The sequence below is a fragment of the Pleurodeles waltl genome, chromosome 7 (genome assembly GCF_031143425.1).
Source record: "Pleurodeles waltl isolate 20211129_DDA chromosome 7, aPleWal1.hap1.20221129, whole genome shotgun sequence".
Classification (NCBI taxonomy): domain Eukaryota; kingdom Metazoa; phylum Chordata; class Amphibia; order Caudata; family Salamandridae; genus Pleurodeles; species Pleurodeles waltl.
The window spans coordinates 81,984,807-81,997,607 of record NC_090446.1 but is presented as its reverse complement, the minus strand read 5'-3'; the positions used below and the strand labels follow the sequence as shown (position 1 = coordinate 81,997,607).

Here is a 12,801-nt window from a genome sequence, read left to right as displayed (position 1 = left end):
AACACACTCCAATTTCTTCTTTCCCTGCATGAGAATGGGCAGAGTTACAAGATGCCAACACGCCAAACTACTAACAGGGATGGTAATGCTTAATTTAACCAGGAAGTCATCTGTCCAAGCAAGTGGCAAGACTTCTTGAAAAGCCAAACCATTATTAGCGACTGGGACCAGATCTTTCTTGTGTGGACTAGAAACTATTTGTAGCAAAGGTTTCCAAACTGTCTTTAGTAGCAGTGTCATCAAGGTTATCATCATTTAATATTAAAGACTCCCAAAGCCAATGTCTTCTTGTTTCCCATAGTGGCTTAGATAGGAGATGTCAAGCAGAGCAGTTATGGTGGCCATCACTATCCCTGAAACTTGTAGATGACCAAGAATGTGGTAACAACATCCAATGACAACTCGAAGTTGCATAAGAGTCAATCAAGGAAGCAGAAGCCCCAGTTATGAATTAATTTACAGTTATGGCTTTAAGTATACCCACCACTCCCTCTCAAGATGCTTTGCTGTTTCAATACAGTATTCTGAAGCCATTAGAGATAGCATTAGTAAGGTCAGAATCAGTGATGTCTTAGAGCCATGTATCAGTAAGGAGAGAGATGGAGAGAGAGCAAGAGAGAGACTTTTTCTTCATCTTTCCATTCATCTCCTAAAACATTCTGGGCAACTATGTAGCCGTGGGCTGGAGGAGGCAATGTGGTTCAAGGAGTTCATGGAGGTCCATGGTAGTCCTGGGGTGTGTAGTCCAGCCTAAATCCAAAATTATCCCAAGTCCCACACCCTGGGCAGTGCAGTAGCGACTACATTACACCTGACAATTCTTATGATAGCTCCTACGTGTACATGCACCATTTAAAGTCAAGCTGCAGAACCACACAATTCGGACAACTCTGGATGCGTGTTTTCAGCATCTGTGTGGATTTTTGATGAGTCCAGGATTGCAGTTTCCTTAGCAGAGTCACATGGTTGACTAACAGTTTTACAACCCCATTACACTTATGCAACCACAAAGTACAAGCTAGGAGAGGAACCCGAAGGACCAGGAGAAATCAAAAACAGCATTTCCATTTATTTTAGCCTTGCATGTATTGATCCTGTAGAGCCCTGACCTCTCCCGGCTTGACTCAATGCAGACTTTTCTACATCTGGTCTACCCTACTGCTGATACTGCCAGCAACTTGAGATCAATCTCAATAAAGTTATTAAGCTACTGTCTGAGCTCCAACTAACCCTCCTCCATGAATCATTCAACCAAAAAAGAAAAGTTGAATAAGGAATCAATCTATTGCCTTCACCCTCTTAACTCTGCATTCACTTTTCTCTTGGCACCATGGATGCAGGGCTCAAAAAGGACTGCTTCATTCTTACCGCATCTTTACAAATGCTTGTGGTACAGGCTGTAGTCAAATGTCTCCATAGTTTCTTTCAATCTTGAATGCTTCATCCACTGGATCTCCTCAACACTAATTCCTGTAGCTTTGAGATGTTATGACGCCTCTCCTTACTAGCCTATTCTACTCCTTTGCAAGGTATTCATTCTCAATGTCCTACTCCCTGGTGCCTTTCTTATCCTTTCTGGTCTTTGTCTCAGTTACAGCCACCCAACCTTTTGAACACAAATATTTTAAAAGCTAGGAAGATCTCGGGACAACCATGGCCTGGAAACATTGGAAGAATGTTACAGGGGATCCTGCGCAGGGGAACTGGACTGCAAACCTAATCCTCCAAACAATGGCTAGTTGTTGCTCAGAAATCTCAAAGGTCTCATCACCAAAGGGCCTAGAAGCCAGAGCAGCAGCCATAAACAAATCTTTATTTGGGCCATGATGGTTGACCTGTGGCTCTACAAATCTATTTTATTCCTTCTGCCTTAGGGTTCACGCCAGACCATACTCCTCCCACACACTGTTGTCAACCACCTTCGTAGGTCTCTTGCTGTAAATGTATTGGACTTCGTTTAGTGGTACTAAGAGGCCTTTGAAGTCTGAAATATAGTGATTCTTTTGGTTTCACATGGATTTGACTTACATGGTCCACGGGCATTCTGTGGTTTCTGAACATTATGCTGTGTGTCTTTTGTTGTTAACCATGGGTTACTGTAGGGCAAAATAGGTAAAACTTAAGATCAAAGTCCACCCAGTACTCAAAGCAGAATATGATTAATTTATTGGCACAAAAAAAGAACAGCTAAAACGTGATAAACATTGGAAACTTGTAGGCGCACGGTATGATCCCTAAATGTTCTTTTATTTAATAGATTTTACACTTTAGGGTGATAGATTTTCTAAAACACCTACTCCCTAGCTGATGTTATCCTTATCCCTTTGGACTGCACCCAGACTGTGTTGTGGGCCATCAGGGCTTTTCAGTTTTTCTACAATATTTAGTAACACAAACACAAAGACGGATGTGAAAGGCAAAAGAAAAGCAATGTAGGAACTGGCGATTAGTAATAATGACCACGGTGCTCAACACTTGGCAACACAGTGGGTGGAAGCCACAGCATCTGAGTTTTCAGATTAAATATATAAAATTCATTGTTTCTCAAAGCCTGCGTCCCAAACAACCAGGGTCCTAACCAAACAAAAAGCCAAGGGTAGTGTTTTCAGGGTACCAAAAGTTTGGGTGTCAATTCAGTGGTGACCATGATCTGGGAAGCAAACCTCTAGTCGTCTCTGACACGGACATACAACCACCTGAAAGCTGAAGAGAGGATTGACAGCAGTGCAAGAGTACCAGTGACTTTCGAAGGAAAAGTTGTCCGCAGCCGGAGGATCAGGGTGTGCTACTGGTCTCGCATCTTTGAAAGCTGAGCTGCAGGGATCCTTGAAGTATACTTTAGGCAAGTCCATCTGTCAACTTATGGTGATCAAGCAGCTCCTCGTCTCACAGGGCATCCCCACTCCAACTTTCCGAGTAAAAGGGTCTTCAAAAATCCAGGTTGGCCGCAGCCCAGCAATCGACTAGCACCTGACAATGTGTCTGCCCGGCTCTGATCTGAAGGGTTGCCTAGACATCCAGATGATGTTAGTAGCTCAATGAGGCAAGTTTTGATACTCTTTCGACGGTTGAGTTTTGATACTCTTTTGGTACCAAAACCAACTGAAAGTCTGCTCTATTAAAAGTTCAAAGACTCTCCCAAAAAGGAAAAGTATAACTGCCTTCTCCGTGTCCAGTTTTCAGTTGTTGGAGCCGGGAGTCCAAGGGCAGAACAGTCTGAACTTGCTAGGGGGTTTTGTTGATTGGAGACAGACAGCACCCGAAACAGCGTATGACTGCTAGGCAAGAGCTAGCAATACTGGAGCAGGGATTTTCACTCTAGCAATGGAAACCTGCTACACTCAACAAAGAAAGGGGGTAGGGAGCCTTCCAATGGACAACATTCTGTATTACCATTAAACATGCCTAAATGAGGACAAGGCAGCAACACCTTCAGGCATGCAAGTAAAAAAAAGAATGAGCCCCTGTGATACTAAATGTTACCACACTGCCAATAACCTCATAGCCTGGAATAATTTAGCAGTATCCACGTTTTAAATTCAGGAGAGCATGTTTGTGGGAGTATAACTATATGTGCAAATACTTACAAAAAAAACAACTTTTGGAATAGCTCTAAAACTACTTTGAACAAATAACAAAATGATTGTTGCATGGTGACAGTATATTGAAAAAAAACGTATTTTGCCTTGAACTACAAAATTCCGTTGTTTAAAAATGCTTTGCACTATTTTCAAACAATGCCATCTTGGGGGTCAGGTGACTTTCACAAAGCACTTTGTCTTCAGCCTTGTGGTTTATCACGTTGCGTAAAATAAACACCAGTTGCTGAGAATGATTAATGATATGCTACCAGAGTTTCAAGAGGGAACGTTTCAAGTTAGAATTTCCAAAAAACAAACTATGGTATGATCTGTTTATGGGAAATCCTACAATCACTTGAAATTGCAACTGAAAACATTTGCTTATTTGAAGCGCGTCCAAGGATAATTTTATTTTTCAAATCTGCTCTTCTTTCACGGTCGACAGAATTAGGTGGGCTCCTTAATGGTCTCTTTGGCTCTTGTGTTAATTACTTTTCCCTACAGTGGTTCCCAAACTGGGAGCCGCGGATCCCTGGTGCGTCATCAAAACTAGCCAGGGGCGCCGCACACAGTTTGGGAACCACTGAGCTATTTCCAGTTCGGACACAATAAAACTACAGCCAGTGGTTCCCAAACTGTGTGCGGCGCCCCTGGTGTTAGAGCTTTACTGGTGAGAATAAGTAGAAGCCCCACTTCTTGTAGGTGCTATAATGTCGTAAGCTCATGATTTATTTCATCCTGCATGGACTCTCTTAAAGGAGAGGCAGAAGAGGTATGTGAAGCGCCCAAGAATAGGTATTAACCTCGTTGCCAAGCTTAGTTTTGGATCGATTGGTGACTATTTAATTCAACCCATGCAGGCTTTTCTGCTGCGGGAAGGGGATAGCGGACTGTCGCCCTTCGGCGTCCCACCCACACCATTTCCAGTCCCTTCTGGTATCACCATCTTCCACACACTTACGTTTGGCCGCATGCTCAGTGCTGCATTGAAGCAGTCCACCGCCTTTTCATATTCGCCGCTGAGGTTGAAGAGGACACCCAAGCCACATTGTACATCAGGATCAAGGTTAGACACATCCAAGCGCACGGCTTCAAGGAACATCTCCTTCACATCCGCAAAAAGAGAGCTGTAGGGAAACGAAAAGCAGGGTCAAGGGGGAGAGGAGTGTGGTAGTGAGTTACAAGGGAAGTGGCAGAAAAGAGCATAGATAGGGGAAGGTGTCAGAAGATGATGAGTAACATGGAATTAAGTAGTGAAGAGGAACATTATGAGAAATAGCATTGAGAAGTGGAATGAGGACATGTAAGGGAAGCAGAAGAGGGGAGAAAATAAAAAATGAAAAAAGAACACGAGTCAAAGAAAGATTAAGTAAAAGGAGAAAGTTACCTGAGTTATAGGAAAAAGGAAAATGAGACAACGAGAGGTGGAAAAGAGGGAAAGAAATGAAAAGGCAGGAGTAAAATAGGGCAGCAGGTAAATAATCACAAGAGAAGTGGAGAGACAAAGAGTTCGAGACAGAAGAAGACAAGTGAACAATGAAAAAAACAGGAGTGGAGATTGAAACCACAAAGACGTGAAGATGAGTGGAATGAATGTGGTGTATGGGAATGGAAAGAATAAAGGAAAATAGAGTGAGAAAGAGGGAATGAAATAAGGAAGTTATGCGTAGGGGACACAGGACAGCACAACCGAATACTTCCAGCATCTGCAAAGATGTCTACCACGCATTTCCAGTGGAAGACTGTGAAACCTCTCAGCAGTGCTGGAAACACTAACTGGGTTATATTCTGTAAGAGTTTCCGGGGGCCCTGCTAGGACTGTGGGGGAGCATATCCCAATGAGAGACGAGAACAAAAACAAGTACTCACTCAGCCAACAGGGAACCCATGGCTCTCTTGGGAAGGCCTAGGCCGCTCTCCGCCTCCTCCTTTACCAGGCTGGAGTACTTGGGGTTGTACCTCAGCCAGTCCCGCAGGGTCTCACACGCCTGCTTCTGCAGGGATTCATTGGTAAAACTCACGGCCAAGGCCATCAGAGCGGTCAGGTTATCCGGCTTCAGCTCCAGGCACCTTCCCAAAAACAGGGGAAAAGGAGACATTTAAGGACGTGGAGCAAAAGGAGGGCTGTGGTGGGAAGGAAGTCAGAGATATCGAAATAGAAAAAATATACGTGTAGAGAAAAGGAAAGGATACTAGTAGAGAATAAGGTTAAAAACAAAACAAAGCATTAATACAATTATTATCTAGAAAGGGAACAGTGGGAAAGGGAGCTGGAGGTCGCTGGGTTAGGAGGAACATTTTAAATAAGAGAGGGACAAAGTCACATCTGCTGTTTTTGTCAAGGAATGAGTCAGATAATGCTTTTCCAAAGCAACAGTTACTGAAAGCGAAGAAGCATGAATCGCAGAAGCAGGAATGTATTTGCCCTCTCGTGGGAGTGCAGATGAGGCATTAGCATCTTCTAATATCGTTCCAACTTTGAGGGAAGTGTGAAACTACACGCCCACCCTTGGGTGTGTGCAGATTACAAGGACAAGGAGTCATTGTGTTACGTGATGTGTACATTTTGAGGAACCTCCCCCTATTTGTCTCTCCAGTGTGCAGCTTTCAGGAATGCCAGGATCCGCTGTCTGGGTCTCCAGACTGTGGAAATAGCATACATGGTACGCCTTGTTTGCGGAGTGGAGAATTATCAAGACGGCTCAGCAATTTAAATTGTGTCTCGGATATCGGTAGGTTAAGCGTTGAAGTCCCCAGAGGCCAACTTAGGCCCCTGGGGAGGATGGTGAGTGGAGGGTCATTAAACTTCCCAATAGTAACAGCTGCCATTTAAAGCACAGACGCCGCAGGAGCACGGTACTAGATGCCATGCAAAAAAAAGTTGTTATATAAAGCTGTACAGCCTTAAGAGTGAGTGAGTGAGAGAGTGAGCGAGCGCGAGTGTGCGCGCGCACACTTTGTGCCTAATGCTTTCCAGCATGAAAACTGGAAACACTCAGGCATGGGTCTGTGCTCCAAACACGGGTGGCTGCACTCGCTGCCGCTCTAGAGCTGCATCATATTGGATGAGGGCCGATCAACGGATGGTGTGTGATATCAAGAAAAGCAAAATGATGCAGATGTAAGCATGCTTCTCCATTATCGGAAGCTTATTTGACATCAGACATTAGAATATTGTTGCCTATGAGTGGCCTGACACTTATGTGCCTTTTGGTAAACTTTTCCAAGGTGCACAATGGTTTAAGGAATTTCCTGTCCCTGGGAAGTGTGGCAGCGTGGGGGGGGGGGTTGTCACTTCTCTACCACGGAAGCTGCCCACAGTACTCTTGCCGAAGGCTGTTTTCTTTGGACTTTGTTGTTCTCTGCTTGTATTTTCAGATGTTTTATTAAAGTTCTTTAGTGCAACTGCTGCTTCTGGCATCATGTTGTATAAACTATCTGATGGTAGAAGTCTACTCCTGGAGCACACGGAACAGATTCTGAAAAAGCCCCTTTCTTTTCTCTAGGACTAGCATCTTCACAATTTCAGCCCTAGTCTTCGCTTTCCACACATCTTCACCCACAAGACACTCAGAGATGGAGTCCCAGAAAATGGCAAGAGTAGGGTCTTCTCCTGTGCTGTAGTTTAGGTTAGTTATGTGCAGGTAGAAGTATCTCCTTGTGACCCCAGCGCAATACCCATTAGCCAAAAAGTTCACTTTGGGTCTTGCTGGGATGATAGTCTGGTCTTCAGTCTGTAAGCTTAATTTAAAAACTTTCTTTTAAGTCTTCTTTTGGTTTCTGAAAACTACTGACTAAACCAGACGAGCTTTAGAGTTTACTGGCAGACTTTCTACCACAATGACGCCAGGCGTCTGTGCTTCCTCTCAATACCTTGAAAAGGTGGGTGAAGAATTAAACCTCTTACTTACTGATGAAGGTACCTGTACATCAAAAGGAGAGTGTTCCTTCAGAAAGAGGAGTCATGATCGGCTTCTCTGAACCTCTTATGTTCACTTTATTGTTTTAGCTCCAACCTTCTTCATGGTCTCAAGGAGGTCTGAACCAAATGGAACCACGGGGTCTGCAGATGTTTTCAGTTGGAGTGTTTCATAAATGGCTGAGGTAGGTCCCTGGTGCAAAGCAATGTCAATGTTTAATAAGAATGGCAACTTCATTAGGTACTCAACATATCCTGAAGTGGACCGATTCTGGAGCCAGGGTAGGTAGGTACCGAAATCCTAGGCCTGCAAGATGTAATTGTCCCATCACAGAGGGGTGAAGCTTGTGAGGAAGGTGATAAGGTCTACATTAGAAAGGTAGAAGACTAAAGAGGTGGGTTTTGAGATTTTGACGAATTGTACCATGATGGAGTAAGTCTGAAGAGGAAAGGGGGGTTGTAGCAGAGGCTCAATTTAGTTGTATATGTTGTTGTGTGTTCTTAGAGCCTCTCGACTTTTACACATGTCCACGTATGTGCTCCAAAACATACATCACCACTTAACACATCCAGTTTACAGGCAACATGTTTGCTCAAGTGTAATGCCTTGTAGCCCACACAACAGGCTTTAAAATTGATTCAACAGGAAAATAAACTCAATGTTTAAAGGTAAGGGAGATGCGATTGAACTTTATCTGAATGTCAATTAGTCATGAAGAACAGGTTTAATTGATAACATTGGGGTCTCTGGTAGACATGTAATGTGTGGCCTCCAACAATGTGCGCTAAAATGAGCAATCTAGGCTTCTAAAATTGCACAGCGCGAAGAACAATGTTTCAGGAGAAGTATATGTATTGTGCCAATTAATTTTGTAGGCAAAAGTTTAAAGATGTTTCTTTTTTTCTCGTACACTTGTAGTGAGGCCCCCTCACCCCTAATCCTAAACTGTTATAAACTCTAATCTTAACCCACAATCCCTGATACTAGTCTCATTATCTACCCTTCTCTAACATTATACTGAACCCCAATTGAATCTCTAACACTATCCTTACGATAACCCTAATCCTACTTCTTAATCTTACCTAAACTCTAACCTTAATTCTATCACAGCCAAAAGTAATCCCACACCTCACTACACACCCCTTCCCTTATTAGTACCTTAAACCTAACTCCAAACCTCCCTCCTTCCCATTTAAAGGGATGCTTTACATTTTCAATTTTGTTTACCGACTCCCTGCTTTTTTTTCTATAGCTTGGCTTTCTAAAACAGGTGTTATTTTAATTTTTACCTTCAAAATGTTGATGTTTTCACTTATTTCGAAATTTAGATAAATACCAAGATGAAGGCCTTAGGTGTGAGACAGGTGTTTCTAGGGAAAGAAACAGCTTGAGTAATTTAAGCTGAACCTACGCTGTGTGTGCCTTTCTGTTGATACGGTCAGCGAAGGACAGAGAGGCCAAGAGCAACGCCCAGGGATCTATCAGAGTGTGAAAGATGAAGGAAGGTGTCATCAAAGCTAATTTTTGAGCAACCTTCTGATGAGGGGTTTAAGTGCTCCTACATTTTCAGAACAAGCTCAACCAATGTTTTTATAGTGTGATTAAGATGCAGAGCAAACTTTTAGGTCTGAATGATATCCAGGCAATAAATAATTTGCTGACAACACTTTAGGCTGATGCTGGGTGTCACTGGTATATTAGCTGATAGCTGCGACTTGATGGTCGAGTGATATTCTCAGTAACTCCATGTACAAGATGAACATCATGGGAGCAGGAACAGATCACTCTAGAAATGCACAAGAGACAGAAACTGATAAAGGATTCCATCTAAACAAACATCTTTCTGCCAGAGGTGGGATGTGAACCACGTTAGCATCGTACTGGTGGTGTCCATGGGTGAACAGGGAGTTTTAAGTAAAATATGGTGATTGACCTCAGCAGCACCAAGTGAAATTGTTCTCCATTATCAGTGACTGACTTAATGCCATTGGCATCAAATTCTGAGGCCAGGCACTAGTACGTATTCCCTACCCCCTTCAATATCTTACTCCTGCACTCATTCAAAATAGTCAGCCATAGTACTGAAAATCAGGCTGAACACATAAGACTGTTCTGCAATAAAACGTCTCTCTAAACAGACAGACCAACAACACAGACTATTCAAGCAGGATGTGTGCAGATTATTAATTGAAACTAGTGTCCATAACTGGATAGGACACAAGTGGTGAAGGTTAGTAGTTGCTGTGGAATAATTGTCTAATGTACAACACTTCTCTAGGGTTTGAAAATTAAAACTCACACATTTGGGACTGTAGGGAAGTCAGGAGATCAGACATGCCCTCATCATGCTCATCCGAATGGAAGCTATCCTGACCAGTTATGCTAATATTTCAAACCCTTTCCTAAATCCCCAATTCAGATAAAAAAGGAAATACGAATCCACTAAAAAGCCACTCCATTCGGTGTCACACGTAGGGCTTTGAAAAGCGATACCAGAAAACAACACTGGTGGACTGGAAGGAATAAAGTGAATGATGCAAAAAATGAAGGAAAAATCCATAAATAAACCTCACGTAACAGCCATAAAAGGTGACAGCTGGAGCAAAAACATCATAGGAGCTGCTCTGCATTATAAGAGGCAAAAAAGTAAAATCACTCATGATAATGAGATAAACACAATAGGGTAAGGAGACTTGCACAAATGTTCACACATCCACTGTGGCATAAGAGTGAAATAACTCTTACTAATGAGATAAACACAACAGAAAATGAGACTTGGAAAACTGTTTACACATTCACTGTGTGATGCTCAAGTGTATTTCAACAGCATTTGACTCTGAAGAATGACCTATGCTGGTGGCCTTGGGAAGCATCCGTTCAGCTACACAGGCTCTGCACTAATAATAGACACTCGCTTGTGTGACATACACCTACTCCCCACCCCGGGATCGAACACCTGCACTGCAGGATTATTTCCAGTGACTGTCTCCAGATCTTACATTACAATATGCTCAACCTTATGATAATGTTAAGTGGAGATGCAGCGGTCAGTCAGTCATAAGCAAGTACATTTACTTTCCGGCACTATTATCATGACCAACAAGCACGATTTTAAGATCAATTTCCTGGTTCTTTTCTGGAAATAAATACTGCCACACTCAAGCAAGGAGGGGGTGGGGGGCATGCTGGTACAACAAATGAAAACTAAAAACATTGAGAAGAAGTGTAAAACAGAGACAGATTAATGTGGGTCAGTCTGTCCTGTCTCTTACTCTAGAGATCACAGGTCTTGGCACTCACCGGCGCAAGGCACTGATTGCAGACAGCTCCTGCTCGTTCTCAGCCTGGGTGGTGCCCAGATACTGCCAGGCCTGTTCAGAAATAAACAAGGAAAAGTAGTCTTACCTTACACTTACTAAAGAACGTACTGCGCCCATATTACCTACGTCTAGGCGCGATCTGATTTGCAAGCATCGCAGTGAGAATCCCTATTAAAATCAATTAAATCACAGCCCATGCTGTCAGGGCCACCTCACCACTCCACCCTGGATCATACATTCATCAATCCTGCCGAAAGGCCCACAGTCACTTTTTTCTCCTCCTTCACACAACAGGCATCCCGCAATACAGACAGCCACCGGACAACATTCTCACAAATATTCAAGAGCCTTCCTTTTAATTTTAGTTTGCTGTTAAAAAAAAAATATTCGGACAGACCACTCCGCCCTGGGATCAGTCCACTTCCACCTGGAGTAGGTGCATCGACCAGGCACGTTTCTCACCTCCATGTGGTCGGGCTTTTGTTGCACGGCGGCCTCGAACAGCAGCACGGCGTTGGGGAGGTCCCCTTCCTGCAGCCTCCGCAGGCCTTCCTCGAAGGCCTGAGGGTGGTCCCTCATTGGGTTCTCCTCTTCAAACTTGTATCCCTGGGGAGAAAGAGACAATGTGAATCACTCTCACGAGCATCCACCAGCAGGCCCATGTCCGCGCCCATTGGCTCTTGCAGTGCGCGTTGTACCCAGGAGCATCATCTGCCCCAATCTGCGCCATATCTGTCAGTGCTACACAACGCCCCCAGTTCCATATGCATGCTTCTTGGTTTCTCCCTGTGTGAACTGCCCCAGATAATAAGGGATTCTACAGAGTACAGCCACATCAATGAGTGTGGGAGAGAGGTGGTGCGCACTTCCACTCTACTAGCTGGACTCTGACCACTGACTCGCAGAAGAATATCAATGATAGTGCGCACCAACATAAAAAAAGGACTACTGCTAGAAACTATGGTCACAAGAAGGCCTTTTGTGTTATAACAGATCACATTAAATGCAAATGTGACACGGTATCACCTGTAAAACAAATTGCTAAAGGATCATTATTTACAGGTGTGAGGCAGACTTATCGACCTCTCTGAAGCCAGCCCAGGAACCAAAGAGCACCTGACCTGTTGTGCATCCTATTCAGGCACTTCTAAGAGTGTAGGAGGCAGCAAAGCATCTCTTTTGATGGAGAATCACTGTGTTCTTGCCCACACTGGCAATGAGAGTGAGAGAGACCTTTCAACAGTGCTGTATTTGCTTACCAGTAAATAAGGTGACATACATCCATGAGATGCCCCAGAAATCCAGGGCATCTGTTTGATGTTCATCATTGTGGTTTTCTCCCCAAGAATGAACGGGTCCGTGTGAGCTTCCTCAGTGGTTCCCAAACTTTTGACTTCTGTGGACCCACACTTCATCATTTCTGGAGCCCAGGGACCCCCACTGAATTTTTATTGGATTTGGGGATCTCCCCCCCACTGAGTCATTATTGAAAGCTGGGGACCTAATATGGTAATATTATTTAATTTTCTAAGCAGTTGCAGTCCCCAACTCCTCCTGCCCCGCCCCCCCCCCCCATAGGAGGCTTCGCGGACCGCCAGGGGGTCCCAGGACCACAGATTGGGAACCACTGGCCTAGCTCCTCCTATTTAGTGTGTGCTTCAGTGAAAGCTCACCTGCTAACACATTTGGGGATCCTACCAACATGTTCTGGTCAGTGGGAACTTCCTCCTATCAAGGCCCTGACACAAACAGATTCAGCCGATTGTTACCTTGTCATACGAGGAGGAGGTCAGGTCGTCATAATCCGTCAGCCAGGGGTGCACCTCAGCGTCGCGCTTCGCCATCTCCTCCCACTCTGCCTGCAGCTTGTCCCAGAAATCAACATCGGACTGCGAAGGAAGATGAGTTTGGGAGTTGCAGGAGGTAGGAGGTTGAAAGAGGAGATGGGGAAGGAAATGAGCAACCAGGCAAACAAGTGAA

At 44.1% G+C, this 12,801-nt stretch overlaps 1 protein-coding gene across 6 annotated transcripts in view; it reads right to left on the bottom strand.

The window, feature by feature from the left end:
* Positions 1-12,801, bottom strand: part of PEX5 (peroxisomal biogenesis factor 5) — a 96,350-nt gene that overhangs the window by 13,512 nt on the left and 70,037 nt on the right. For all 6 annotated transcript variants that reach the window (XM_069243035.1, XM_069243038.1, XM_069243040.1 and 3 more), the window contains 5 exons: positions 12,591-12,710; positions 11,284-11,427; positions 10,802-10,872; positions 5,451-5,651; positions 4,543-4,708 (listed from right to left, as the gene is read on the bottom strand). In XM_069243035.1, the coding sequence (XP_069099136.1) occupies positions 4,543-4,708; positions 5,451-5,651; positions 10,802-10,872; positions 11,284-11,427; positions 12,591-12,710 (702 nt within the window). The remainder of the gene's footprint in view (positions 1-4,542; positions 4,709-5,450; positions 5,652-10,801; positions 10,873-11,283; positions 11,428-12,590; positions 12,711-12,801) is intronic.